This window comes from Emydura macquarii, unplaced genomic scaffold (assembly GCF_026122565.2).
Source record: "Emydura macquarii macquarii isolate MOO-44397 ecotype Brisbane River unplaced genomic scaffold, CSIRO-AGI_Emac_v2 contig_2897, whole genome shotgun sequence".
NCBI lineage: Eukaryota > Metazoa > Chordata > Testudines > Chelidae > Emydura > Emydura macquarii.
Window position 1 is genome coordinate 6,038,957 of NW_027133034.1, and position 24,561 is coordinate 6,063,517.

General features: G+C 38.3%; 1 protein-coding gene across 3 annotated transcripts in view; it reads right to left on the minus strand.

Moving 5' to 3' along the window:
• Positions 1–24,561, minus strand: part of PRUNE2 (prune homolog 2 with BCH domain) — a 185,305-nt gene that overhangs the window by 75,090 nt on the left and 85,654 nt on the right. For all 3 annotated transcript variants that reach the window (XM_067569164.1, XM_067569163.1, XM_067569162.1), the window contains one exon: positions 1,004–1,162. In XM_067569164.1, the coding sequence (XP_067425265.1) occupies positions 1,004–1,162 (159 nt within the window). The remainder of the gene's footprint in view (positions 1–1,003; positions 1,163–24,561) is intronic.

The following is a 24,561-nucleotide window of genomic DNA, read 5'->3' on the forward strand; positions in this document are numbered from 1 at the left end:
AAACGGAGATGGGATATGATTTTTAGTATTCTAAGAGGGAACATTTTTCTTTAATAGTAACAACTTCATGGTGCTCAAAGATCCAGTGAAATATTTATACTATTCATAAAATATAACCAGAGCCTTGAATCAGAACCCTCTCACATTTTGAATAAGTTGCAGGAGTCTGATTTAAATTAATGGATTTCAACCAATTCCAGTAGTTGGTTTACAGGTTGGAACCAAAGCTTAGAAGTGTGTTTCTTCTATTTCTTACAAGATAGGGTCATAGTGGAGCTCATAGGAACGTCTTCCATTTTTGGCCAAAATTTTATGAAAGTAGCTTGCAATGTTTTGTGGCTGTCAAAACCCAATCTCAAATCAGAATCCTGAACTTTACCCTATAAACATGAAAACAGGCCCTTTGGTTTTTCTCTCATTTATATTGTATGTGTTCACAACCCACTGATCAGATCGCCATTGATTAGGCCAGAATGAAACACACATGAAGTCAAATCAAAGCAAAAATGTAATGAATATTTTTTTAATGAAAAGTCATCTGTGTATCTCCTTTCTTTCTTTTGACCATTGGATCTTGCTGTTTGACTTCTCTGGAACACTGATAAATACAATAGTGCTTTGTTATGCAATACACGAATAATGCAATAGATAAGGTGGGTGATGTAATATTTTTATTGGACCAGCTTCTGCTGGTGGAAGGGACAAGCTCAAGTCTGGGGAACAGCTCTGTGATGTTTAAAAGCTTATCCCTTCCACCAATAAAAGATACTACATCCCCCAGCTTCTCTCTCTTTCATATCCTGGGCCCAATACAGCTTCAGCAATACTGCATATGTAAATAGTGCAGTAATTCCAAATCTGTGACAATAAAGTATTGTAGCGCCCACAACATCACATGTTAAATGGTTATTCAGTATTTAACCCATTTAATTATACAATAACTATTTTCAAGCACACTCATTTCAGGAAGGGTAGTGTTTCATTCTTCCTTTACAGTACTTACCTGATTGCACAGCTCTAAGTTTTCTGAGTACACTGCTATTTGCCGTTTAGTCTGCTCTTCCTCTGATACATAGTTGGCCAAAATGACAAGAACATCAAAACCATATTTAGCTATAAATGCTTTCAGGTCACCAGTGATATTCCTGTGAAATATGCAATCCTGAAACATGACAAGAAATTATATATTAAAGAATTTGATAGCTTGTTTCTAGGACTGGTCATCGAAGATATATCTGTTTCTACAAAACTTTTTTTGGGAAGATTCTGGGAGAGACAGACACTCTCTAGCTAGGTGATTAGGGTACTGACCTGGGATGTGGGACATTCTCTGCTCTTCCCAATTTAGAACTGAATTTTTCATCCTACATCACTCAAAATCAAGCATAATAGAGACTTGACCCTGGGTCTCCCACATCAGTGCCTTAACCACCAGGTTACCTGTGAATACATGCAGAAGTCCTTTTTTGTGAAAACATTTGAGAAGTTTTGATTTTATTCTGCATTAGCATGAAAACAAATTCTGAAACCTTGAAAGTTGCCATGAAATGGAATTGTTATCCTCTGGGCAACTCTACATACTTCTCTTGCTCTTTAGAACTGAATGTTTGGGCAAGCCATCAACCATGTTAAAGTATAAATCAGTGTGGTTGCATGAGTGTAACTGAGAGCACAAATATGTTCTGATTGTTATAACAGCTATCATGAGCCTTAATAAAGCCAAATAACTATTGTAATTCCAAGAAATATCCTCAGTACAATTAAAAGACAAGTTATTTTTCATAATTTTTATTCATTCATTTCCTTTTGGAGTATCTACCCCCTTAGAAGCTTGCAAGTATCTTTATTTTACCAGTTAATCTAATATTTTATTATAGTGTTGCTTATCAACACTGCTGCAATTTCCAGAATGGAAGTATTTGTTTTAGAAAAATTTAGATATAAAGGATTTATAGAATTTGTCATAATGTTACATTTAAAATAACTATGTTAACAGAATGCTATTAAGATTACAATATTAAGCACTCAAAAATTAGGAAAAGCCACATTTAATTACCTGTATAACTTTAATTTTATCCCTTATATATATATGCATTATGATAGTCTTTAATTAAACTATCACATATTATTTTATTCACAGAACTCCTGCCTCATTCAGGGCCTAATCTAATGCTCTTTGAAGTCATGCAATTCTTTCCAAAATAGTGACATGTAGTAATCTCCAGCAATAGGGATATGTTAAGATATAAGAAATAGATGTGAGACAATGTAGTTTTAAAATTTGTAGATGAGAGTGGCTATCATAATTCACTGAAAAAAATACACATAATTAAGGAGAAGAAAATTGCACCACGTACTACTGGGCTAGATCCTCATTTACCCTAAGGCCCCTCTACTCTACTTTGAAACTGAAATGGGCTATTAAGTAAGTATAAACATAATGTACAGTGACTTAGGATATATCGACATTACAAAATTATGTTGACCTAAGTTATAGTTATGTACAGTCACTGCAGTAACCAAATCCCTTTTGCATGCCCACACGAGGCTCCTTATGTCACCGATGCGCATCCTAAACAGGAGCACTTCCACCAATTTAACTGTCAGTGTGGGGCATTATGGGATGGCTTCTGAAAGGCAGCAACAGTCAATGTAAGCAACACAGTGTCTACACTGACAGTGCCTTGACCTAACTATGTCAACTTGACTTTATGCCTCTTATGGAGATAAGAGTTATTAAGTTGGTGTAATGGGTGACTTACATTAGTGGGAGTGACATTTTAGTGTACATGCTTACAGAGTTATATCAATCAAGGATGTAAGCATCCTTACATCAACCTGACTCTGTAGTGTAGACCAGGCATTAGATTTTTCAGCATAAACCAGAGGTGTTTTTTTCAGGTGTGGCTAAGAGAAACACATGCAGTACCCATGAACTCTGTCTTTCTTTAGTTTTCAGTTCTGACAACCACCCAGTGAAATAATGAGTAGCCTGAGAAAACATTTTTATTCTTGCTTTATGCTTGTGCTATTTGTATTTGAGATAATTTATTGTTGTCTTCTAGCTAAGCACAATGTCATATGCTGTGATGGTTCTTCTGTTGCTGCTAAGATACGCAGTCCCTGAATAAACAGCAGTTCATCATCAGTACAGCACAACTGTACATACAGGTTGGCATTTTATTCCCACCTCCAATTCCCCAACCCCTAGCTACCTGATAAATTGCTGTTTTAGTTACATGTATTCAAATACTATTTATTAATCTGCCCAAATATGTCCAAAAATGTGTTTCACCATCCCTTAATTCAAAATGAAAACAAAAAACTCTTTTTGTCAACTGTTTACAAAGTAAATATATTGTTTTTCTACATTAAGGATGCATGTCCATCTTGCTGTTTGTGTGGTATGTAATGATGAGGTTCATGTGTTAGTATTGCTACACATCCTACTGTCGGGCATACAGATCAGGTTTCAATAGACTTACATCATGAGTTAATGCACAGTAGCAAAAAGCTAAGAGAGACAGTAGTGAAAAGTGTCTGAATTTCCAAAATAAAGACATTGCACATCTATTATCCTTTCTGAGGGCCAACTTCTCAGGTATGCTGAAAAAGCCCAGTGTGCACCTGGGGGAGGGGGACATGGCTTTCTGCCACCTTTTTGCTCCCCCAATCCTGGGGACAGCCAGGGGCCACTCCAGTCCCATAGACCACATAAGTAACATGGGTTCATAAAAACCTCCTAGAGGATTTTACACTGGCTATGATTGCAGTCATGCCTCCTCTGCGAAGGGGCAGCTGGAAGGAGTTGACATAGAGCTGGTTATGCAGACTCAAAATTATCTCAGAATTCTCCCACAGCAGGGACTTTTCAGTATATGGCACCTTTACCTCCTCACATCTCTTTACACTACTGGAGCAGTATAAAGGGGACTTTACATGGGCCAGAATCTGGGCTGCAGTGTTTGTTGGCCATACAAAGTAACATTAGTTAGTTAGAGCACCAAATTATGTTCCAATCCTGGGCTTCTTTAGAGAATAAAATGATCCAGTTTAACTAGAAGCTAAACAAAGGTGGATTTGATTGCCAAGATTCCTATCTCGTTTGGAGCAGCAGGAGTAGACAGCAGAATTATCAACAGGCTTTATACTGAACCACATTACTACAAACAGTGACTGGTCAATATTATACATTGTCATTTCATGCCATTATAGATGCTCTGACCAAAACTGGACAGGTGCTATATGTTCGATTCATGCTCTGAAATCTGGAGGCTAGCATTGCTTGTTGACAAAGATGCCAAGGATTAAAACCATGAGGGTGAATTATGGGGATACTATCCCTAGACATTTTCCCTCTCCAGTTCAGGGATGACCAACTTTAGGAAGTCGACGTGCACACCATTTGCTATCACCATTTGCTCTTGTGCAGATAAAGAGAGGACTGCATCAGCTGACTGGGATTCTTTGTCTTTCCAGTCTAGATTTAGGGGTATCAATATGGCAACTTTAATAAACTTAAATGGCACTAAATTGGTTCTAAAATATAAAATACCAAAGGTTGAATATCTTGATTCAGAAAATAATGGTCTAGGAATACTTTTTTTTAATCTCAGAACAGGAGAGGTTGTGGGGAGTGGGGTGCAGTCAGACAGCTGGATCACCTCTTTGACACTTGGGGTAAGATCTGGCCCTGATGCAACTTATTGTTGTTATTATGTATTTGTATTACTGTACTACTGTAGCGGTAGGATCCCTCATCATGAACCAAGATCCCATTGTACTAGGCACTGTACAAACACAGAACAAAAGACAGCCCCAGCCCCAAGGAACTCAAGTATAAAACAAGAGACAACAGATGGATACAGACAGACAGATGGGGGAGTACAAGGATACAGTGAGACAATATTGGGCAGCATAATAGGCTGTGATCTAAGCACAACAAAGGTCTACCCATTATCAAGTTGTTTGTAGACACCAGTGCAACTGATTAAAAAGCAATGAATAGATTTATATCAGTGAGACTGAGGGCAGAATTTGGCCAAAGAGTGCCAGATTGAATACAAGCTTCCAAGGTGATGAGCATCTATGGGAGGGTTGGGGTAAGGCTGTGTGAATAGCATGAGCCAAGTTTTGGGAACCTTCTAACTTTCTAATAGAAGTGAACCCCAGTCCTCTCTGGATTTCAAATGGGTTCTGCATTCTATGCAAACTGCTCACACAGCCCTAATATAAACACAGATATTCTAAGTGAAACCTTTATGATTTATGCTAGCCAATTTCCATTATTATGTTTGAAAGATTCAGTATTAATAAATTATGGTAATGTTGACAGGCAAATGATTTATGAAAACATAAAATGCATAAATTATACATTTTATTTATTCCCTTTTTGTCATTCACTCTATAACTGGTAAACAAAGATGTTTCTCCATTTTTTGCCAGAAACTGGTTTTCTATTTATTTTCATAAGGCATCCATGGAACTTGTGGGATTTAATATTTAGGGTCTGATTCTCACTTACACTAGAAACCTCTTTGCACCTACCTGGTAGTGTAAAGGAGCTCTTAAAGTATATATAAAGTAAAAAAATGTTTGCCTCAGTACACTTCTAGTCTGAATTCTAACATCCCAACACGGTCTAAAACTAAGATTGTCAATCACAAAAGACATTAATTCCATCTGAGAGGAAGATTTAAAGTTGTGAAAGAAGCAAAAGTGGAGACGGATGGAAATACTCATTTTTGCAAAGTCAAAGGCATTTTTGCGAAATGGGTCTCGCTAATTACACTGCCCTCAGAGCTTTTTTGTATCTGGTTCTGTTGGGGTTCGATACTATAATAAACGTACATTTCTTCAACTTTCATAGATTGTATCATATGGGTGTAACCAGTCTGACAATTTTGGGAAGTCTGACTGTACAATTTATGAATTCTGGTTCATATTATGAAATTGCTGTATCATGGAAAGCCTCTCTGTCTCTGAGTATCCACCTTTGCTGGTAAGCCTTTAGGCACATACCTCCCAGACTAGGGACGATAGCCCATAGTAAAGAACTGAAAAGGCCTTCCTTGGAGAGAACAAGAGAGTAACGGTCTCCTAGTAGTAACCAATTCTCTCCAACTTCCCTCAACAGGGAGCTGGGCACTCGGAAAGTTACGAAGGGCAGAACAAAGATACCAAGGTGGTGATGCTACCCGGTAAAAATGACTCACAGGAGGAAGATCTGGGCAATTTTGGGGAAGAGGATGGTGTGACTAAGCTCAGAGAAGGCAAGCGTGTGGGAGAAGACTCCATGTTTCAAAATCCAAGTAGTGCACTTGAGCAGCAGGACCCTGGATGACCACCCACGGATCTGGCCCAACCCCAAAGAAAGCTCTGGAGTGGAGAGGAAACTGAGGCAGATAAACAAGTGTTGGGTTTACTATTTTTGTGTAGATGTATGTATGTCTCGTGCTATTAAAGAAAGAGCAATAGGGTCTTAGAATCCAAAGTGTCAGTGTGTGTTAAGCGTTACACCTACCAAGTACTCCCTTTAAGAGGTAAACCAGAAGGCACTCACCTTCTAGTGAAGTTCTGGGAGAGGGTGTTTTTAAGTAACGGGAAAACCTGCGGAGTCAGCACTGGTTTTCAGGGCTGGGCAGGGGACCATCTGGTCGCAGCTCCCAGGTGAGGCTGCCATATAGATCTGTATCCTCAAAGTGTGCCCAGAAGCCTTAAGACAGTAGCAGAGCCTGAGCTTTGTTCAGACTGTGGAGGCTTAACACACATGGCATCCAATGTCTGGATCCTCTCCCAGCAATCTGGTGAGTGGCCAAGAGGTGGCACTTGGTGGAGCTATGACAGTCAGGGATTTTTATCTTGGGACAAGATAGAAGTAGTGGCTCATCTTACATGTCTTCCTTTTATACCGTTCTCCATGATCTTCTAGGAGTTCACAGGGAGAATTGTCTTTTAGTTGTGGCTGTGTTGTCTAAGGCCTACCCTTGGTTTTTTGTGTGACTGCATAGTCTAAGGGCACAAAGAGGAGTTAGGTGCCCAGCTCCTACTGAAAGTCAACTGGAGTTAGGTGCCTAACATGCTTCAGCACTTTTGAAAATCCCACCTGGTGTGTCTAAATCCCCTTTGAGAAGCTTCCTCCAAGTCCTCAGTATTTGGTGATGCTGAACATGAAGAGGTGGAGAGGACGACCCAGAGAGTAAAGTTAATAAGGTATTTGGTTATGTGTCATTGACTGAGTGAAGATTTCCTGAGAGGATATAATTTGTCTCTTAGTATTTTGTCAGGTCAGACTTCATACCACATGTTTTGATGTTCAGAAGTTGGCTTTGACAAAGGAGAGGCAGTTGGCTTTTATTTATATTGAAACCACCAGAGTGGTATCCTGGTTCGATTCAGATAGCAGCATAGTATCTCTCCCCTACCAAAGTAATGCACAAGGAATGAGGAACAGACAACACTGTAGTTAACATTTTGAATCACACCCAGGGTAGACTGGGAGCCAGTGTGAAGTACAGAACAGAGAAGTAATCTGCTCACTTTTGATTGTCCCTCTGATGTGATAAGCAGCCACAGTCAGTGCTAGTTGAAGCTTCTTGAGGGGAAGGGCGGGGAATTAGGTAGACAAAGGAAGGGTGGATTAAAATAGTCTAGCCTGGAGATGAAGAAGACATGAAAAACTCAGACAAAGTCTGCATCAGAGAGGAAAGGCCACAATATCTGAGATAGCTATTGATAAGAGGAAAGAATTTCTGGCTACTACTGCTATCCAGAAATCTGAGGACACTCACTGATGGATACAAGAAGACACTGAGATTGAAAACCCAGAGATAAAGGTTAGGGATAATTATTAAATAGTGAGTAGTCATAACCTCCTTCATTTCCTCAGAATACTTTCCCCAGCCACCAATGTCACTCCCATCTCACAAAATAAATAATCCCTCGCAAAGTAAATCTGCATCTTTCATTCTAGTAGATTCCATGGTGACGGAGGCAAGACAAAGAGATTCCTGCCTTATGAAGAAAATGTGTTCTATAAAAGCCAAATACCACTAGAACTCAGTATAGTAGCTCAGCAAGATGCAGTCCTCTTATTTCTGAGTTAGAGGGCTTCCAGTTCAAATACCAGCTGAGGGAACCCAGCCTTGTCCCCTCTAATATTACCCAACTACGTCTCTGAAATGCTGTGCTGCTGATCGTGTCACCTTTGAGACGGGACATAAAACCAATGTCTCCTTATTCACTCTGTGTTTTCAGGAAGATTTAACCACTTGGTCAACAAAATGACAACATTGCTCACATTAGTATTACCAGACAATAGCTCATGCTATTTCAAAAATTCAAGAAAAGCTGCTAGTACATAAAAGTTTCAAAAATTTCCTGTACAATGTTAATATATCAATAATGATCTATGTTTTATAAAGTGCTTTAGAATAGTCACTTCAGTGAAGTGTGTCCATAAAGTAGCTAAAACAACACGTCATTCTCTGAGATAGATCTGTGTAATTATTCCAGCTAACATAAAATATAGGATTCATTTGTGACAAGATATATATCCTCTAAAAAAAAAGATTTTCTACTAACTCATCTTCATAAGACTCAGGTTCTTTCAAATAGCAGAGAATTACAAATATTAGACAAATCATGACAGGTTGGAACTATAGAACTTTTTAAGAACAAAATTTCTAAAGCTGACTAAATAATTATCAGTATAATACTGCATTTATTGCAAATGTTAACTGAGAATATATTATTTCCTGCAGAAATGGAAGACTACCAATGATTTCACAAGATAAACTGCCACATTCAAAATTCATTATAAATACTGTAAAAATAAATATGCTAATGGAGTTAATGAAATAGCATGATAAGAAATATAATGAGGGTACAATGAAGCAATGGGGTAGGTCAATAACCTATTACTTTTGGTAAGATGTTTTTTACTTTAGTATTTTAGCTTTTGTTGGTTTAAAAATTGTTTGCACAGCAGTCTGCAACTGTAAAGAACGGTGTAAATGTTTTATCAGTTTTCATATTACTCTTTATTTACTTCTGTAACAAAGGCAAAACTATTGTAAGCAGCTACAATATAATTCTAAATAAATGTCCCAAATTATGTGGGGCGGTGATGATCAGCTTTTTGCAAGAAAACAGTATCTTAGCAACATACAAACCCCAAATCATTTCCTTCAAAGTGTGAGTTGTAAGTCATATCAAGTTGTAGACATAATGTATGTAACAAGGCTCATACTAATATAACATGATGAAATGATGTAATTAACAAAATTGAACTGTAAAATTTTAAGAACATTTTGTCTTATTTTCCAGGTCATTTACCCAATGTAATTTAGAATTTATTCCTCAAAGTAAATTGGAGTTTAAGAAATCTGAATAATTTTGAAGCATTTCTGAGCATGACAAATTCAATAATGGTGTGTTTTTATTTTAACATACAGTAAGTGGATTATATATCTTAAACAGTATTGGTAAACATGAAACTATTTTTCTCTGTGCTTGGTAATGTTTCAGAGGTTATAGGACTATTGTCTATTTAACAATGGTCATGTTTGCAAACCTGAAGAATTTTACTTGACAAGAAACCTCTGAACAATACTCAAAAGCAAATTGTAATTTCTCCCTCTCTAGTAACACTTTCTGATTTATGACATCCAACAGTCAATTACCCAAGTGATCACTGTAAATATACATTACACACACTTCTGAGTCTTCTGAGCTAACTGTGTCAATATTAACCTGACCATATTAAGAACAAACTGTCTCTTTTGTTCTCTACACTTCTCACATGGAGAGCACAATATGGCTTTTGTCAGAGGTGCTCCATCATTTTGGCTCAAGGAAACTGTCAGTACAGTTTGGGATTTGTTATTCATGGGCAGATATCCTGATGGGTCTAATGAAGCCTTTCTGCTGACAACTCATTTGCTAAAAATACCCAACCATCACAAAGTAAAAGTGAGGAATATAATTTTCTCAATAAAAGCAGTTATTTTTAACCATAATGATCCACAAGTTGAGACGTGCTGTACCTCACTATATCCGCTTGTATTTCTTGATCACTACTTCTGGTTTTCTGTTTCTTTCTGTGTGCTCACTGATAAACTTTATGACATACTTAAATTGCAATATAATAGGGTGAACACCAATGTTATAGCACACACGCAGAGCTAGCAGTCTGTGTGCCATTTGTTGTAAATTCAAACTAATTACCAGAAGCCCCCTCCTGAAAACAGACACAATCCACTTTTTATAAAAGTGTTCAGGTTACATTAGGTCATCAAATGGAAAAAAAACGATAAAAGAAATAATATATATATTTATCAGAATAGATCTAAAGCACATACATGCATTTATTGTTCTAGCCTCTTTAGTATCCACCACTGGTGGATCTGCTTAATACAAAATTCTTTGCTCTTTTGGACACCATGAGAGAGGGTTATGTTCATCTGGCATATGTACCAATCTACCTATGTGCAATTTTTCTGTTCACACCGCTAATATCCAAGCACCATGCATCTGAATAAAAGTAATGTAATTCTGTCCCAAAAAGGATCTAAATTCTCTGCCCCGCTTTTTATAGTGGCTGTTCTAAGCTTCCAGGAAAAGGTCAAGTGAAGGTGCTAAAGCAAAGAACAGAAAAAGATGGTATCTGAGAGAGCTGGTTCTGTTCTATTCTATTTTGCAAAGGTTCCTATACCACACTCTTCACTATAGAATCTGAGCACTTTGTACCTTGAACTTAGCCAATTAAGGAATTTAAACTTTAGGTCCACAATTCTGACGTAAAATTGGAATTGGATACAGAACAATTAAAAAGCACACAGCCCTGGTGTGTCTCTTGAGCATTAGTTGTAAGGATAAATTCTTGCTTTTCCTATTCAGAGCTGTCTTGCAGGAATAAAGTGGATTGGTGATGGTTGCGTGGTTCGGCAAGAATCATACTGCCAATGAAAGGCAGAATATGCTTCAAAGAGGCATAGGGGAAAGGAGAACAACGGAAGTAAACCAAGAATCCAAGTATAATCAATGGAATTATCACATTGTGTTCAAGGGAGGGGTCGTTGAACAGTTTCACTGGTGCATTACGTTTTCCACATTAGACGTACATTTCTTGTGTGTTCACACAGAATATAATGATCGATGTTTTTTGAAGGCGTAATCCAAGATAAATAGCTTTTAGCCACTGTTGATAAAATATCAGAGGTGTACAGACTAAAACTGTGGTTTGCCTTTTCAACAACTCATTTAACTAATTTAAAATGTCTGTGCTTTACACACGTGTAGCATAGGCGCAGATGGAGTTCTGGGAGTGCATAGGCTAGAAAATCTCAAAATTCTAAAAAAAAAAAAAAAAAAAAAAGTTACACAGGGTTAACCAAATCTCAGTTATATCGTCCAGCATTTTCAAAGCTGGCTGGGGAAGCCAGCATATTTTGGCCATGCTTTGGTTTGGCAGTTGGAGCATAACCTTTCCATGTGTCAGAAGAAAATATGAACTGTTACATTGGTTCAGGCCATTGATCCATCCAGTGGAATATCCTGCCTTTAGCAGCAGCCCACACCTGACACTTCCGAAGGTGACTAATCCTCTATCATAATGGATTTAAGCAAATTGTGCGTTTTCCTCCATAGGTAAGAAGGAACCCTTCTGTTAGGGTTAGGCAACATATTGCCTAAAACATTGATTGATTACCCTTTTCAGAGTCTTAAAGCCCAACCCTTGAATCATTACAGCACTGAATGCTCACTCACCTGAGTGGTCTCATAGCTTCTTGTGAGAAACTTTGTTAAAGGCTTTTTGAAAGTCCAAACAAATTAACTTAACATGCTCAAAGAATTTTTGGTAGAGTGGAGACGCAGAAGCAGAAGTAGTTGGTTAATTACTATTGTAACTGCATGAGAGATGAGAAATTATTATGAGAAACAAGGTGGGTGAGGTTATATATTTCACTGGATCAACTTCTGTTAGTGGAAGGGACAATCTTTTGGCCTGCACAGGAAGACCTCAGGATTGGGGAAGGTAACTAGAATGTTACCCCAGACCTGAGGAAGAGTGCTGTGAAGGCCAAAAGCTTGTCCCTTCCACCAATAGAAGTTGGTCCAATAAAATACATCATCATCTCCCCCTCCTTGACTCTCTCATATCCTGGGACCAATACTGCTACAACAACGCTGCAAACAAGAAATGATTACTCGATCTAATATGAAGTAAACAGCAACTGACATATGTCAGTGGTGTACAGATTCAGCTGGTGTGCACTGGTATGACATGATGACACAATGACTGGCATCATTAAATCCAGCAGAGATAAAGTTGGGTACAAGTTCAGGAGTTAAGGTAGGGATGGGTATGCTTCTGAACTAGTGAGCTAGAGGGGAAATGTTCTGTTTACTGTCTATTTACTTGCCACTTTTAAGAAAAAAAATGATTTGTACAAGAGTTTGTAAACCTTCCACTTGTTAATGGCTTTAGGCTGCTCCTTTTTAATCACCACATTGTGTCTTTTCCTACACCAATAGATGAAACTGCCACTTTGACTACAAATGTTTTTGTAGCTTGACATTTTTATGGCTTACACTTCCTTGTAGGCTGAAGCCCAGCCTCCCTTTTTCAGGTGCAATTTGGGCCTGTAAAATTTTTGTCTATAACTTTGTCCCTGAAAAATGAATTACAGGAGCGAACCTGCATCTCTAACTTCCCTGATTGCAGGCACAAATCAGGAACTGTAATCACAAGTACTCAGATTTGCACCCTCCATTCAGACTGAGGACCCCAAAAATGGGTACAAATTGTATGGGGGAAAATTGTGTATGGAGAAAGGGAAGTCATTCTTTTGAAAATCTGGCTCTACATCCAGGACAGAAAGATATAACAGAAGGAAGTATATGGCAGGGATTTACTAAAGCACTGTACGTTTAAATACAGATCCACATGCCATTGAAAAGAGCAATTATATCTGTTTATAGCCTTGTCAATCTTCTTTGTCTTACACTTTTTTGCTATATGATGAGAACTTACATCTGAATTTTCAGTTATTTTATTAGCTTGTAAATCCACTTAAAATATTATTGAGAAAACACAAACTTGCCAGGTGCACTTATAAAATCAATGCTGAATCATGTGTAATATTTGATTTCACTGCTGACAGAGTAACAAGAGATAACAGGCAAAACTAGCATGGGCCTTCCTGCTGGGTGTGGTATACTGAGCTGTACAGAGACATCACCAGTATACACACTGTCTGTTTTAGCTAGATAAGTCTCGCAATAATTCTACCTTACAACATAACTTTCATGAAAACATGGTAATGCAAAAACACATTTCTAGCTGTCAAGAAAATTTCTGGCAAAATTAATCAACCATTCATCCATTTAGGCTCTTTGCATACCCTTTTGTCAAAGAGGGAATACTAAGACATTTCTTTCCTCTTCTACGCACTCATTGCAATGGTTTGTAGAATCCATCAAGCTTGAGTTGATTTATTGAACTGTCTCTTAGCTCAGCAGTATAACTACAGCAAATGAACTGGTAACTTCTCCAAAAACAGCAGTGATTCAACAATATCTGGTTTATTTAATTCCTTTTTAACTTCAGATTAAAGATTTCTTAAAGAGCCTGACTTGCATTCTTCCACAACTCTATATGCAACCTGGTACCTGCATATTTTGTTTAAATTCCATTTCTTAATGATTCAATGGTTTTGAATTACAGATGGCTGAACCTAGTATGAGCCTTTACATTACTTTATCTTCACATTAAATAGCACAGTTCTGCAGTTAGTTTGTCTTCAGAGACATTATTTTTTAACTCAGTGTTTTAAAAACAGGACAAATAAAAATTGTTTATTTCATCTATGTGAGGAACTTTACATACTGTAGCTTCCCATGTTTATTATCACTCTAAAAACTTGCAGCTGTTCTACCACTTAGGGGATGTTTTTCATTTTTTTTTTCCATTTAAGCAAATAAATTGCATGTAAGCTAAAGTTATTTTCATATTTATTTCAGACATTTCACCAGGTAAAGAGGATGGTTATAAGGGTACTTAAAACATAAAGAATACAGATATGCCAAACAGCCTGCAATACTGCTTAAACATGGATTTTATCCCTGAGCATCGTCCACTGAACCCCACAGAGCACATTCATCACTCACCAGCTTTGCATTTTTCTTCACAAAGATATATGACCTTTGCCTATTAGATTTCATTAGCAGGGCACCATACAAGGCTCCTCCGCAGATGACAGGATAGAGAGCTAAACATCCTCGCCTGAAGGATTTGTGGGAACAAGCCCATCTTCAATCTTTGTCCCTGGGAGGCACTTTTAACACCTGCCAACCACAGCACTATCATCAGAAAAACATTTAGAGATTTATCTTCAGGCTGGTGATTATAAGAGATAATTTGTTTGGAGTATGGATAAAGTTGGTCTAGCATAAACAAACTAGAGGCTCAAATTACATCACGAACCTCATTAACTATTGATTTAACCACTGCAAACTCATGAAAGAACAGACATTATCTCAAAATGTTAATTCTTCCTAAACATAATCAAGAAATGCAGGGCATGACTGTTTAAAAGTGCTCTGTTTTAATATTGATTCTTACAGACACTTTTAATTTTCTCCCGTAGGCTGGAATTAGAGAGTAGTTACAAAAATGTGACAAATAGCCGTAGTTTTTTTCTTTTTTTTTTTTTTTAAAGTGCTGTATCTCACAGGTCACTATCATCGTATTGAGGCTGCAGTTCCCCCTTAACTTCAGTGGGACATTTACCTGTTTGAGGACAGGAGGAGTGGGATCACTGTGGAAGCTAGCAATATTGTAAATGAAGTTCTTTGCATAATGGGCACCATCAGACATACAATGCCAATAAAAAAAAAAAATGATGTACACAGAGTGTTCCTTACACAGACGATAACTGTTTTTCAAATCTTTGAAAAACATGCTCATTCAAGTTAATAAAACATCAGCTCATTTCTGACCAAAGACCCTATTTATAAAAAATGTAATTAGATTTGCCTCCAAAGACTAAAGGGTGAAGGAAGCTGAGCAAGGCGCCAATTAGTGAGATAGGCCACATATGAGGAGTTTATGCTGGAGAAGCAATCCAATTGGAAAATGAAGCTCAGCTAAGCAGGTGGGGACTGGGCTAGTATAAAACCAGGATGCTGGCAACAGAAATGGTTGCAGCAAGGTAGTTTGTAGTAACCCTCTGTGTATTAGAGAGGGAAAAAGGGAACCTAGGGAAAGAGTAGGAGCCTGGCCCTGAGGGAAGGGCATATCCCAAAAAGAGAACAGTGAAGAAGAAAGCTTGTGGGAAGGAAGCAGCCCAGTGAGAGCAGCAAGGTTAGGAACTGAGCAGACCTTGACTGCATGTTGTAGGGTCCCTAGGCTAGAACCCAGAGTAGTGGGCAGACCTGGGTTCTTCTACCAGCCACTCTCAGAGGAAGGGGTACCTGGTGCAGGAGCCATCTCCATTAGGTTTATGCCAGCTAAACATTCCCCTATACAAGAAAATTCTCTGCTGACCCCTTTTCATGATTCAGGCAGCACAAAGTAGTTAAACTGTATTAGAGAATCGGGCTTTGTGTATCGTTTGGGTTGCTTAGAATTAACTAATTAGTTACATCCTGATTTGTTTGTACTTAATCACTTATCTGGATGTTTGGAATAGGGTGGGTTGTGAAAGTGACAAGAGTTAAGGACTGCAGAGCTTTTCCAGAGGGGAAAGCACAAACCTTTCAGGAAGAAGAGAGCAGAAAGCTCAGAAAATAAATGTCCAGGATATAAGAATTTCTGTATAGTTAAGTGATAGAGTAAACAACATAGAAATGTAAAAGTACATCACTGTATTTAGCATGAAATGATTGGATATCCAGAAAAAAATGGTGGAAAATTTCTTTTCTTTCCATTGAGGTGGTTTCCTACAGAGAAATGCAGCCACAGAACCAAATGTAGAGGCAACTGTAAGAGTCCAGACTTACATATCTTTCACATTCTTTTGATTCACTTAGCATCTAAATTATACCAACTTAGATCTTCTTAAATTCACCTTTGAATTTGGCCCAAAGTGTCCACAAACTAAGTGGCAACTTAAAATCCCTGCTAAAAGAGCCAAAGTGTGGATTGTGTCTAATAATTTGTCATATTTCCTCACTAAATTATAAAATATCCTTCATTATAATTAAATTATTTGTTAATCATCATTAATGAATTACTAAGATTCTGTTCTGCTACATCTACCTAACCAGTGGTGAATGGCTCAGCAATATAATCTGACTGTAGTATAAAAAAGGGCTTTGTTTCCATGGTACAGCCCCTCTACCCAAGTCCAGTTTGGATAAAGTTCACCACCCAGTTTGGCCACTCCTTGAGGATAGTGCTTTGAAAATGATCAGCTGGTATTTACCCAAAATCAGCTATTCAGGACAATAGTGGTAGCTGGGGAATGTGGTTCTGCCCTCAAGGTTCTTTGCTTAACTGGGTATTTTTTTACAATTTTGCCATTGTTTTCCCAATCTCCATCCCTCACACTTTCTCACTTCTTCTGGCAGCCCCTCTTCCAGTCCCTATATTCAAGGAACTGCTGCTCCCGTCTTCTCTCCTCACCCTCTCACATTTTGTTTGACTCCTTCCCACAATCTCTCCCTCCTCCAATAACACTGTCTCCTCCAGAACTGCATTGTAAATCCGAGGCTGCAGCACCCAGGCTTGTCCAGTCCACACTTGAGTGTCCACATTGCGTTGTAGACCTGGATGTACAATTTCTAGACCTGGATCTCACAGCCACGCTAACACATCCATACTGCACTACACAGACCTTCTGGCTCAGGTCTGAGGCTTGAGCTGCATCCACACTGCAAATAAACAGGGCTTAATCCTGAGTCAAAGTGGGACTCTGGCTCTGAAACTTCCCCCGGAGCAAAGCTCTACAATCCAGGTTTTGAGTTCTTGCTGACCTGAATCAGACTGATTTGTGTGTGATAGAAGGGGGGCTTAGGCTCAAACCTGAGTCAGAGCCTGGGCTTAGTATCAAGTGTAGACATAGCCTTTCTTCTTCTACATTCCCTCTTTCTCCGGTACAGTACTGCTGCCCCTTCCCAGTACATATTCTTTCTAGTCTCACTGTTACCATTTCCAAATCTGTCACTCTCCCTGTTGTTACTGGATGGCCAGCTGGGACTGCTGATACCCATTCTATTTACTGGTTACTTGAATCTAATATCTAACCATTGGAAAGTCCCTAAATCCTCCGGTTGTGCATATAGCTAGCCTACATAACCATTTGCTCCTATCACTGTTACCCTTTTGCTACCTTCTGTCTTTTTGTTCATTGTGTCTTTTCTTAAATTACACTGTAAGATCTTCAGGACAGGGACCATGTCCTTCTGTGTGCGCACAGTATCCAACACAATGGGGCCCAGACCTCACTGAGGCCACTAGCACTACTGCAATGCAAATAATGATCAGTTGCCACATCTGTCTGAATCCCCCTGAATCCATTATTTACTCATGTTGCATTCCTATGCAAAGACAGCCTGATCCAAAGCCCAGATAAGTTTATGGAAAGGCTCATTTGTATCAATGGGCTTTGGAAGAGCCCCATATTACTATGTAAGTACTTCTTGCCATGATCAGCTCACTCTCCTGACAGTACCATTTCTGGAGGTCCGAGGCTAGCAAAATGTAACACTTGCGTGGAACGGCAACCCCACAACCTTTCACAAGGTGTGATCCCAGAAATAAATTTTTAATCTATGAAGCTGAATGGGTGTATAATTTACCTCAGTACATTATCTCAGCCCTTAGTACTTGATAGTCAAAACAATGTTCCACTCACATTCTTCAAAAAAAGAGAGAAATATATTATAATTATTATAGTATATATTCTTTTTTTCAGTAAATGTGCTCCCTGTGAAATGAGCTGAATTGGCATCACTGAGTATGAACCCCACTCTTACAGATTCAGCATGGGTAGCAGCAATACAGACATCACCACATTGTCAATGTACAGAAACCTTCACCTGGAAAACTCCTGAGGTCAAAGGGGTTCATTCCCCATGCCCATTCAGTTCTTGGCTTCTCTGCTGAGGCTGCCCAAGGTCCTGATCCAGTTCCCATTGATGTTAACTTCAGTGGAGTTGGATCTAATTTAGAAGGGTGTCACTTCTGATGATTGTTTCAGTGATGTGGACACTTGTCCATTAGGAACTGGACAAAGATTATCAAATATTTTGGATCAGCCACTAAAAAAGCCTCAATCTATTTACAAAGATTACTGCTAGCAGTTCTTTGTAATTCACTGAAGTTTGGATAAGGATACTAATAAGCACTCATGGTTATGTGAGTTAAGTGAGATGCCTTCAGCAACTCATTTGTTAAACAGTCAGTTCCGTCAGATGAGATACAAGAGTCATTATCTACACAAGCAAGAAAAAAAGTTCTTTGCAGATGCTTATCCTATACCATGCACTCAGCTGCACTTGGTGAAAGTTCAGCAACTGCATATGGGTTTGTTTTATATTGAAAATGGCCAAGGCAGAAAATTTAAATGTTGAAACAATATAAGGTTCTACAAACAAAATATAAGCTGAGTCACTCAATGAGAGAGAATTTGGCTCAGTCACACTGAATCGAAAGCTATCAACATCTAAGGGCTAATTCTCCACTGTTCAACTTATTCAATTGTATATTTGATAATGGTGTGGTTTTGCACTCACTACGCACAGGTATAAATGGCTACACAGTGTGCAAAACAATGGGCAATAAGTCCCAGAGAGTCTAAGATCACTACTTTGAGTTTTAGGGCCAGATACACTGCTCTGGTAGCACTAAGGCTATAACCCTGGCTTAACTGACCAGTTATCATAGTGGCACAAAGTAGCTGCAGTGTACTGGTGAATCTGGCTCATATTCTCCACTTGCTGCTGGTATATAACACCCAGTGGTTATAACTGAGAATGTGTATGTGGGTGACTAGGGGAAAATATCCCTCTTGCTCTGCTAAAGAATGATAGTAGCCCAATGGGAGTTTAGTAAAGAGGGCAAAGCTTTGCTTGTAAGTTAGAGTAGTAACTTTAGTAGTTACTATAAGTAGTTAGAGTGGCTTACGAAAACTTTACCTCCAAATAGGCTCAACATCCAGTCCATTCAGCTCCCATGGATGATACGACACTGATCTTGGTACACGCTATGTCCACTTGGTATTTCTACAGCAGCACAAAGCAAACCTGCTGGCCTATGTGGCTGGCAGGAACTTCCACCAATATACCAGTGCTGTTCATGTCAAGAGTGACTGCTCCACCAGTCCTCAGCTGGTATGACAGCCTTTAGGAGCTCTTTACCAATTGGCATAGGTTAGAGCACCTTAAGGCCAAGGAGCCCACCCTTTAGGTCTTGAGTCAAGTGCTGTCTGGCTGGTCCCAAGGATAATTTCCTACATGAATAAAGGTGTAGGCACACTATACAGGGAACTCTTATAAGGTTCATTCCCACTCTAGAGCTAATACCATTTATAGCTTTATTCCTCAATTTAAACATAGGGAATACCACTCAAATCTGTCATATCTCTACCACTGAGGTTAACTTTTAAGGTGCACCTTCAGTACATAGCCATACACAATGCACTTAAAGCTGTATATCCTTCAAACCTTTTCTAGTTCTGATAAAGCAAAGGTGAGAATATTTTGTGAATGAATCCAATGCAAAGTTTCACTAAACAAAGTAAAGAGGTTATAGGCCAAATTCTCTGCTGATGGACCTCCATTTACTTCAATGGAGCCAGATGAGAATTTGGCCCCAAATATTTAAATATAAATTTTCAAATTCTAAAATTATTTTCATGAATAAATATTAACGAGGCTAAACAGAAATAGAAGGATCAGATCATAAAGCAGGAATGTGTTCATAATATGTAGCATGTATAGCAACACCTGTAGGTCCTGATACAACAAATCACTACCTGAATTAGGGGCATAGTACAGAGCATTCTATTGCTGTCTACCAAAGAGTTGCCCATGTGGGAATTTTTTTTTATTTTTCATTTTTACTTCTTAAAAAATGCAGGAAATTCCATACCTGAAAGTTACATTGCTACAAGCACTAAGAAAGTGAGGCACTAAGAAGTCAGAAAATAACAAAGGTAAGACTTTACAACCTTAACTCATGCATTCTGATATGTGGCCTAAATAACCATTGTGTTCCTCTGGTTTCACAATGATGCAATCTCATTGATTTACGCTAGCACAAAACTGGAGTAATGCAATGGTGAATCAGGCCCATAGCCTAACTACATAACTACATGCTATATTTGTCTCAAAAACCCTGCCTCATTCAGTGGATAACATGGATGAAGATCAGTGAATATTACTTTCTGTTCTCATTATTCAGTGTATGTGCCTTTTTTACTGCATACCATCCAAATCCTAAGGATTTTTAAATAAAATAGAAAGCTCTTATAATGCAGGGACATTATATTGGTACTTCCTGGCTTCTGAATGCAGCTTATCAGTATTTTTAAGGTACCTTTTCTAAGTGGATATAGGCTATACTGTAGTTGTATTTATATACGTATAGGTTGTAGTTGTTCTGAGGACCTCATATACACAATAAAAGTGAAGCTCAGGGTCACATGTTAGAATTATAGCTATCTGTTATATATATTTAAGGTGTACATTATTTAAGCGATGCATGATAAAAATATTACTTCTTATTTTCTTTAAAAATGAACAACTGGTACAGCAAGTAGTTTCCAAGTAACTTCCTCCTTATTCTTCCCACCCCAACATCCTGAAAAATATTAAAATATTCAACAAGAGCACACAAGAAGATGTACAGTAATAAATGGATTCCCACATTCCTTGAGTGCTCCAGGAAACAAGAGGCCAAAGTAAAGTACTTTCAAGCCCACCTCTAGTGGCTGTTTGCTTCCAGCTTCAGGCAGCTCCACCTGCCTCCTTACCACTCAGCTGGCTCACCCCAATGCCAACTAGAGGAGACCAAATATACTAGCAATAGTATGAGACCTTTGCTAGGAAGGGAAATCACAATATGTTGTCAGCTGCCTCAGCAGTGCTAAGATATTCAAGGTGCTAAAGCAATACTGATTTCTCTCCTGCTCACTATGCTGCTGCCACTCCAGGTTTTGTTTGCATGATAATAGGGGCATATAATAGTAAAGAACATCTGACAACCCTACTGATATGCAGGGAAAGGAAGATATATTAATTCTCCCTTTCATCTGGCCAACAGGGTGAGAAAGAAGTAGAATACACGGACACTTCACTTCCTCCCCAGAATGGATCATGAGGGTGGGCAAGGAAGAGGACATAGTATTAATTATTTTAATGTATTTGTATTATGGTAATTTCTAAATGCCTCAGCTGAGATTAGAGCTCTTTTGTGCAAGGCACTGTACATATACATAATAAGAGACAGTCCCTGCCTTGAAGAGCTTACAATCTAAATATGAGAAGTCTCTTTCCTCTCTACCATGGAAGAATGAGACACTACTAGGGCAGGAGGGAGACACTTCTCCCTCATGACCATGGTATTTCAATATTGAGGGTAGTAATAGAAAAATGGGTTAGGGAATAAAGAAAAGAGAGTTTTGGGGCAATGGAGGAGAAAGTTTGGTCAAGGACTGGGTTTGGGCCATGGAACAGAAGGAATTGGAAGTAGATTTAGAGCACGGAAGGTGTGAGAAGAAAGAAGGAATGTAGATGGTGGTGCGGGGTACAAGAAGCAATTGAAGAAGACTGAAATAGAAAGGAAGAAAAGAAGGAAATATGGGATAGAACAAGTGGAGGAAACAAAAGAAATAGAAAGGTAGCAGTGGAAAAGAGAAAGGGCAAAGATGAAGTCAGAAAATACTGGGGGGGAAATAAGTAGATAGAGAACTAAGAAGATGAACAATGAAGAAGAATTTGAAATAAAAAACTGTCATGGAAAGCAGGATAGTATTAGAGAAAAATAAACAGATGAGATATCATGTGTGTGTTTCTATATATGCATGTGTCTATATGTACGAGCATCTATTTATAAAGTACTCTCTGAGAAGGCACTAAGAGCACTGTATAGCAGTAGAATAAACACTATCAAATAATATCAAAAATAAAATGAAACATTATATACTCACAGAGACGGGAAGTAAAAATATTAATAGGCTCAGCAAGAACTGATTATTGCATGTTTAAAATGCTACTGTTGAAATTAAGGTTTAGGCAGCCACACTTCCTCATCCACCAGATGGCGATCTTGAAGCATCAGTGAATGATAGACAATAACATTCTGGAGGATTAGTCTAGATTTAACTCTAATATTTGAATTGTTCCTGTAAGAGGAAAGTTGCTGTATTTTTGACTGCACATTTTTCAAAATCTCATTAGAAGTCTAACTAATTCTGGCAGAAACATGAGCTGAAGTCAGCCCCTCCCTGAAGGCAGTTGGCATCCTATGTGTTCTCTGAGTCTATAAGCAGGAATAGGTGACGCTTTTGAGTAAATTGCAATACTTTACATTTAAAAGTAGTAGTAGGATTATTTTTGGTTTTGTTTGTTTGTTGCCCCATAAAATACAGACTCAGTTTCAATCTGGAAACATTTAATCTATGTAGGATGTTATATTTTTGCCAGTAGCACCACTGTGATGGAGAAAACCTTACACTTATTCAGATCAATTTGTTTATATTTGCCCAGTGACATTTAAACTGGAGAACATGCGGTATTTCTCAATTGAAAATGCTTGTACAATTTCTTGATTGGCTGGTGCAAGCAAAGTACATAATCGGTATTAATCTCCTAGTCTGTTGCTACTGTCTTGTTTAATCTAAAGATTTTTTGGTAAAGCATATTTAGAAAGAAATGCTGTTCAGAGCAAATGATGCATCAAATTCAAAGAGACCATCAAGATTGCTAATGGATTTTAATAGCAGCTATTACAGCATAATGGTATTTTCCCAACAGCTGTTTGTTTATAAAAATTTCAGTTTACAAGACCTTTATGTCCAATCCCAGGAGACATTTCTCAATTCATTTATAATCATTTGCTTCAATTTACAAATAAATGCTCTCTTATTCACATTGTGTTTAAGAGACTTGACCAACTTCCACCTCAATTAAACTGACAGTGAACATCACAAACTAAACTCATTAGTTAACATCTCTTGACTTTACTGACAAAGTAAGGCTTTGCTGGGTTTTTTCCTTCTGTTAGCCTGAACACCCACTACAGCTAAAGACAGCAAGCTGGATTCTATTGCATTTTTTGTCTCAGACATGATTAAGTTCCAAATAAGTACACCTGTCCAAGATTTTGAAGATAATAGAATCACACAAATATCACTAGGACATAACAAGAAGTCAGTGAGGTAATTTGGCCTGCAGAATCTTTATTAATGGTGATGAAGCGTTAGATAGAAAGTATCCTGCTTGCCTTCCAGAGCTTGAACTGAATTAGCATGGCTGGAAGTTAAATTAAAAAAAAAAAAAAAAAAACTTTTTTTAAACTTAAAAACTGAACATATTAGACCTGAAATCACTGACAGAAGACATAGGGAACCCCACATTGCCAGTTTCACTGAGTCACTTTTCAGAGTAGGACCACTCTTTAATGCAAGTGATTTTTTTAGGTAGTAATTGAGTAGATAATTGAGAAAGGAAGTTCACGGTTAATTGAGAGGGAGAGATTTGGTAATTATACTGAAGATTTTTAAGACTAGCAAACACTTCTTGAGGAAGGCCCAAAAAGAATCGTTTTATCCAATCTTCTCCGGGCCTTTTAAGCATTGTATGCACGGAATAAAATTGTAAACAGAAGTTAATGGTGCACTCTGGCTAATTGTCTTTGTTTTGCTGTATATGTTAATGGACAAGTTATTTCCAGAAACATCCAGATCTAATTAATGTTGCATACAACTTGTTATTGACAGCATTTGAGTTTCTTTGAGGCTGCAACTAAACTGGAGAAAATAAGTGTGCATTTTACTGCTTTAGATACTTTGATGCTTAGATGCTTGGACACTAGGTGGCTCTGACTTTCCAGAGAAAAAAAAGACTTAGCTAAAATTCTCAGCCATGAGGATGATTTAGTTTAAAATGGGGATTCTCAAACTTTTTTTAGAGTGGAAACGCACCTTTGTAAAGAGCTTGTCTGTGGGGCTGTCCTCTCTCCTTGATCGTAGCCGACCTCCTATTTCATTCAGAACCATGCAGACCACCTCCCCCAGTCATGATCATAAAACAAAGTCTTTACAGCACTTATTCAAACAACCACAGCAATTTCTGACATGGAAAATAACATTAGGAAAGTATGTAAGTATTTTTAATTGTCTTTAACATAATAAGGGTTTTTTCTTACTATTGTATTTCTGCTTTGCATCTGTTCTGTTCCTCTTCCTCTCCCCTACTGCTTGGTTCCTTATTGCCCTGAACATGTCACCCACCCAGCTTCTCTCCCTGCCCTCCCCCACATTCTTCTCTCAGCGATGGCTCCAGGCTAAGAGAACAGCTTATGTGTCGTATGAAGCAGCAGCCCTTACTAAA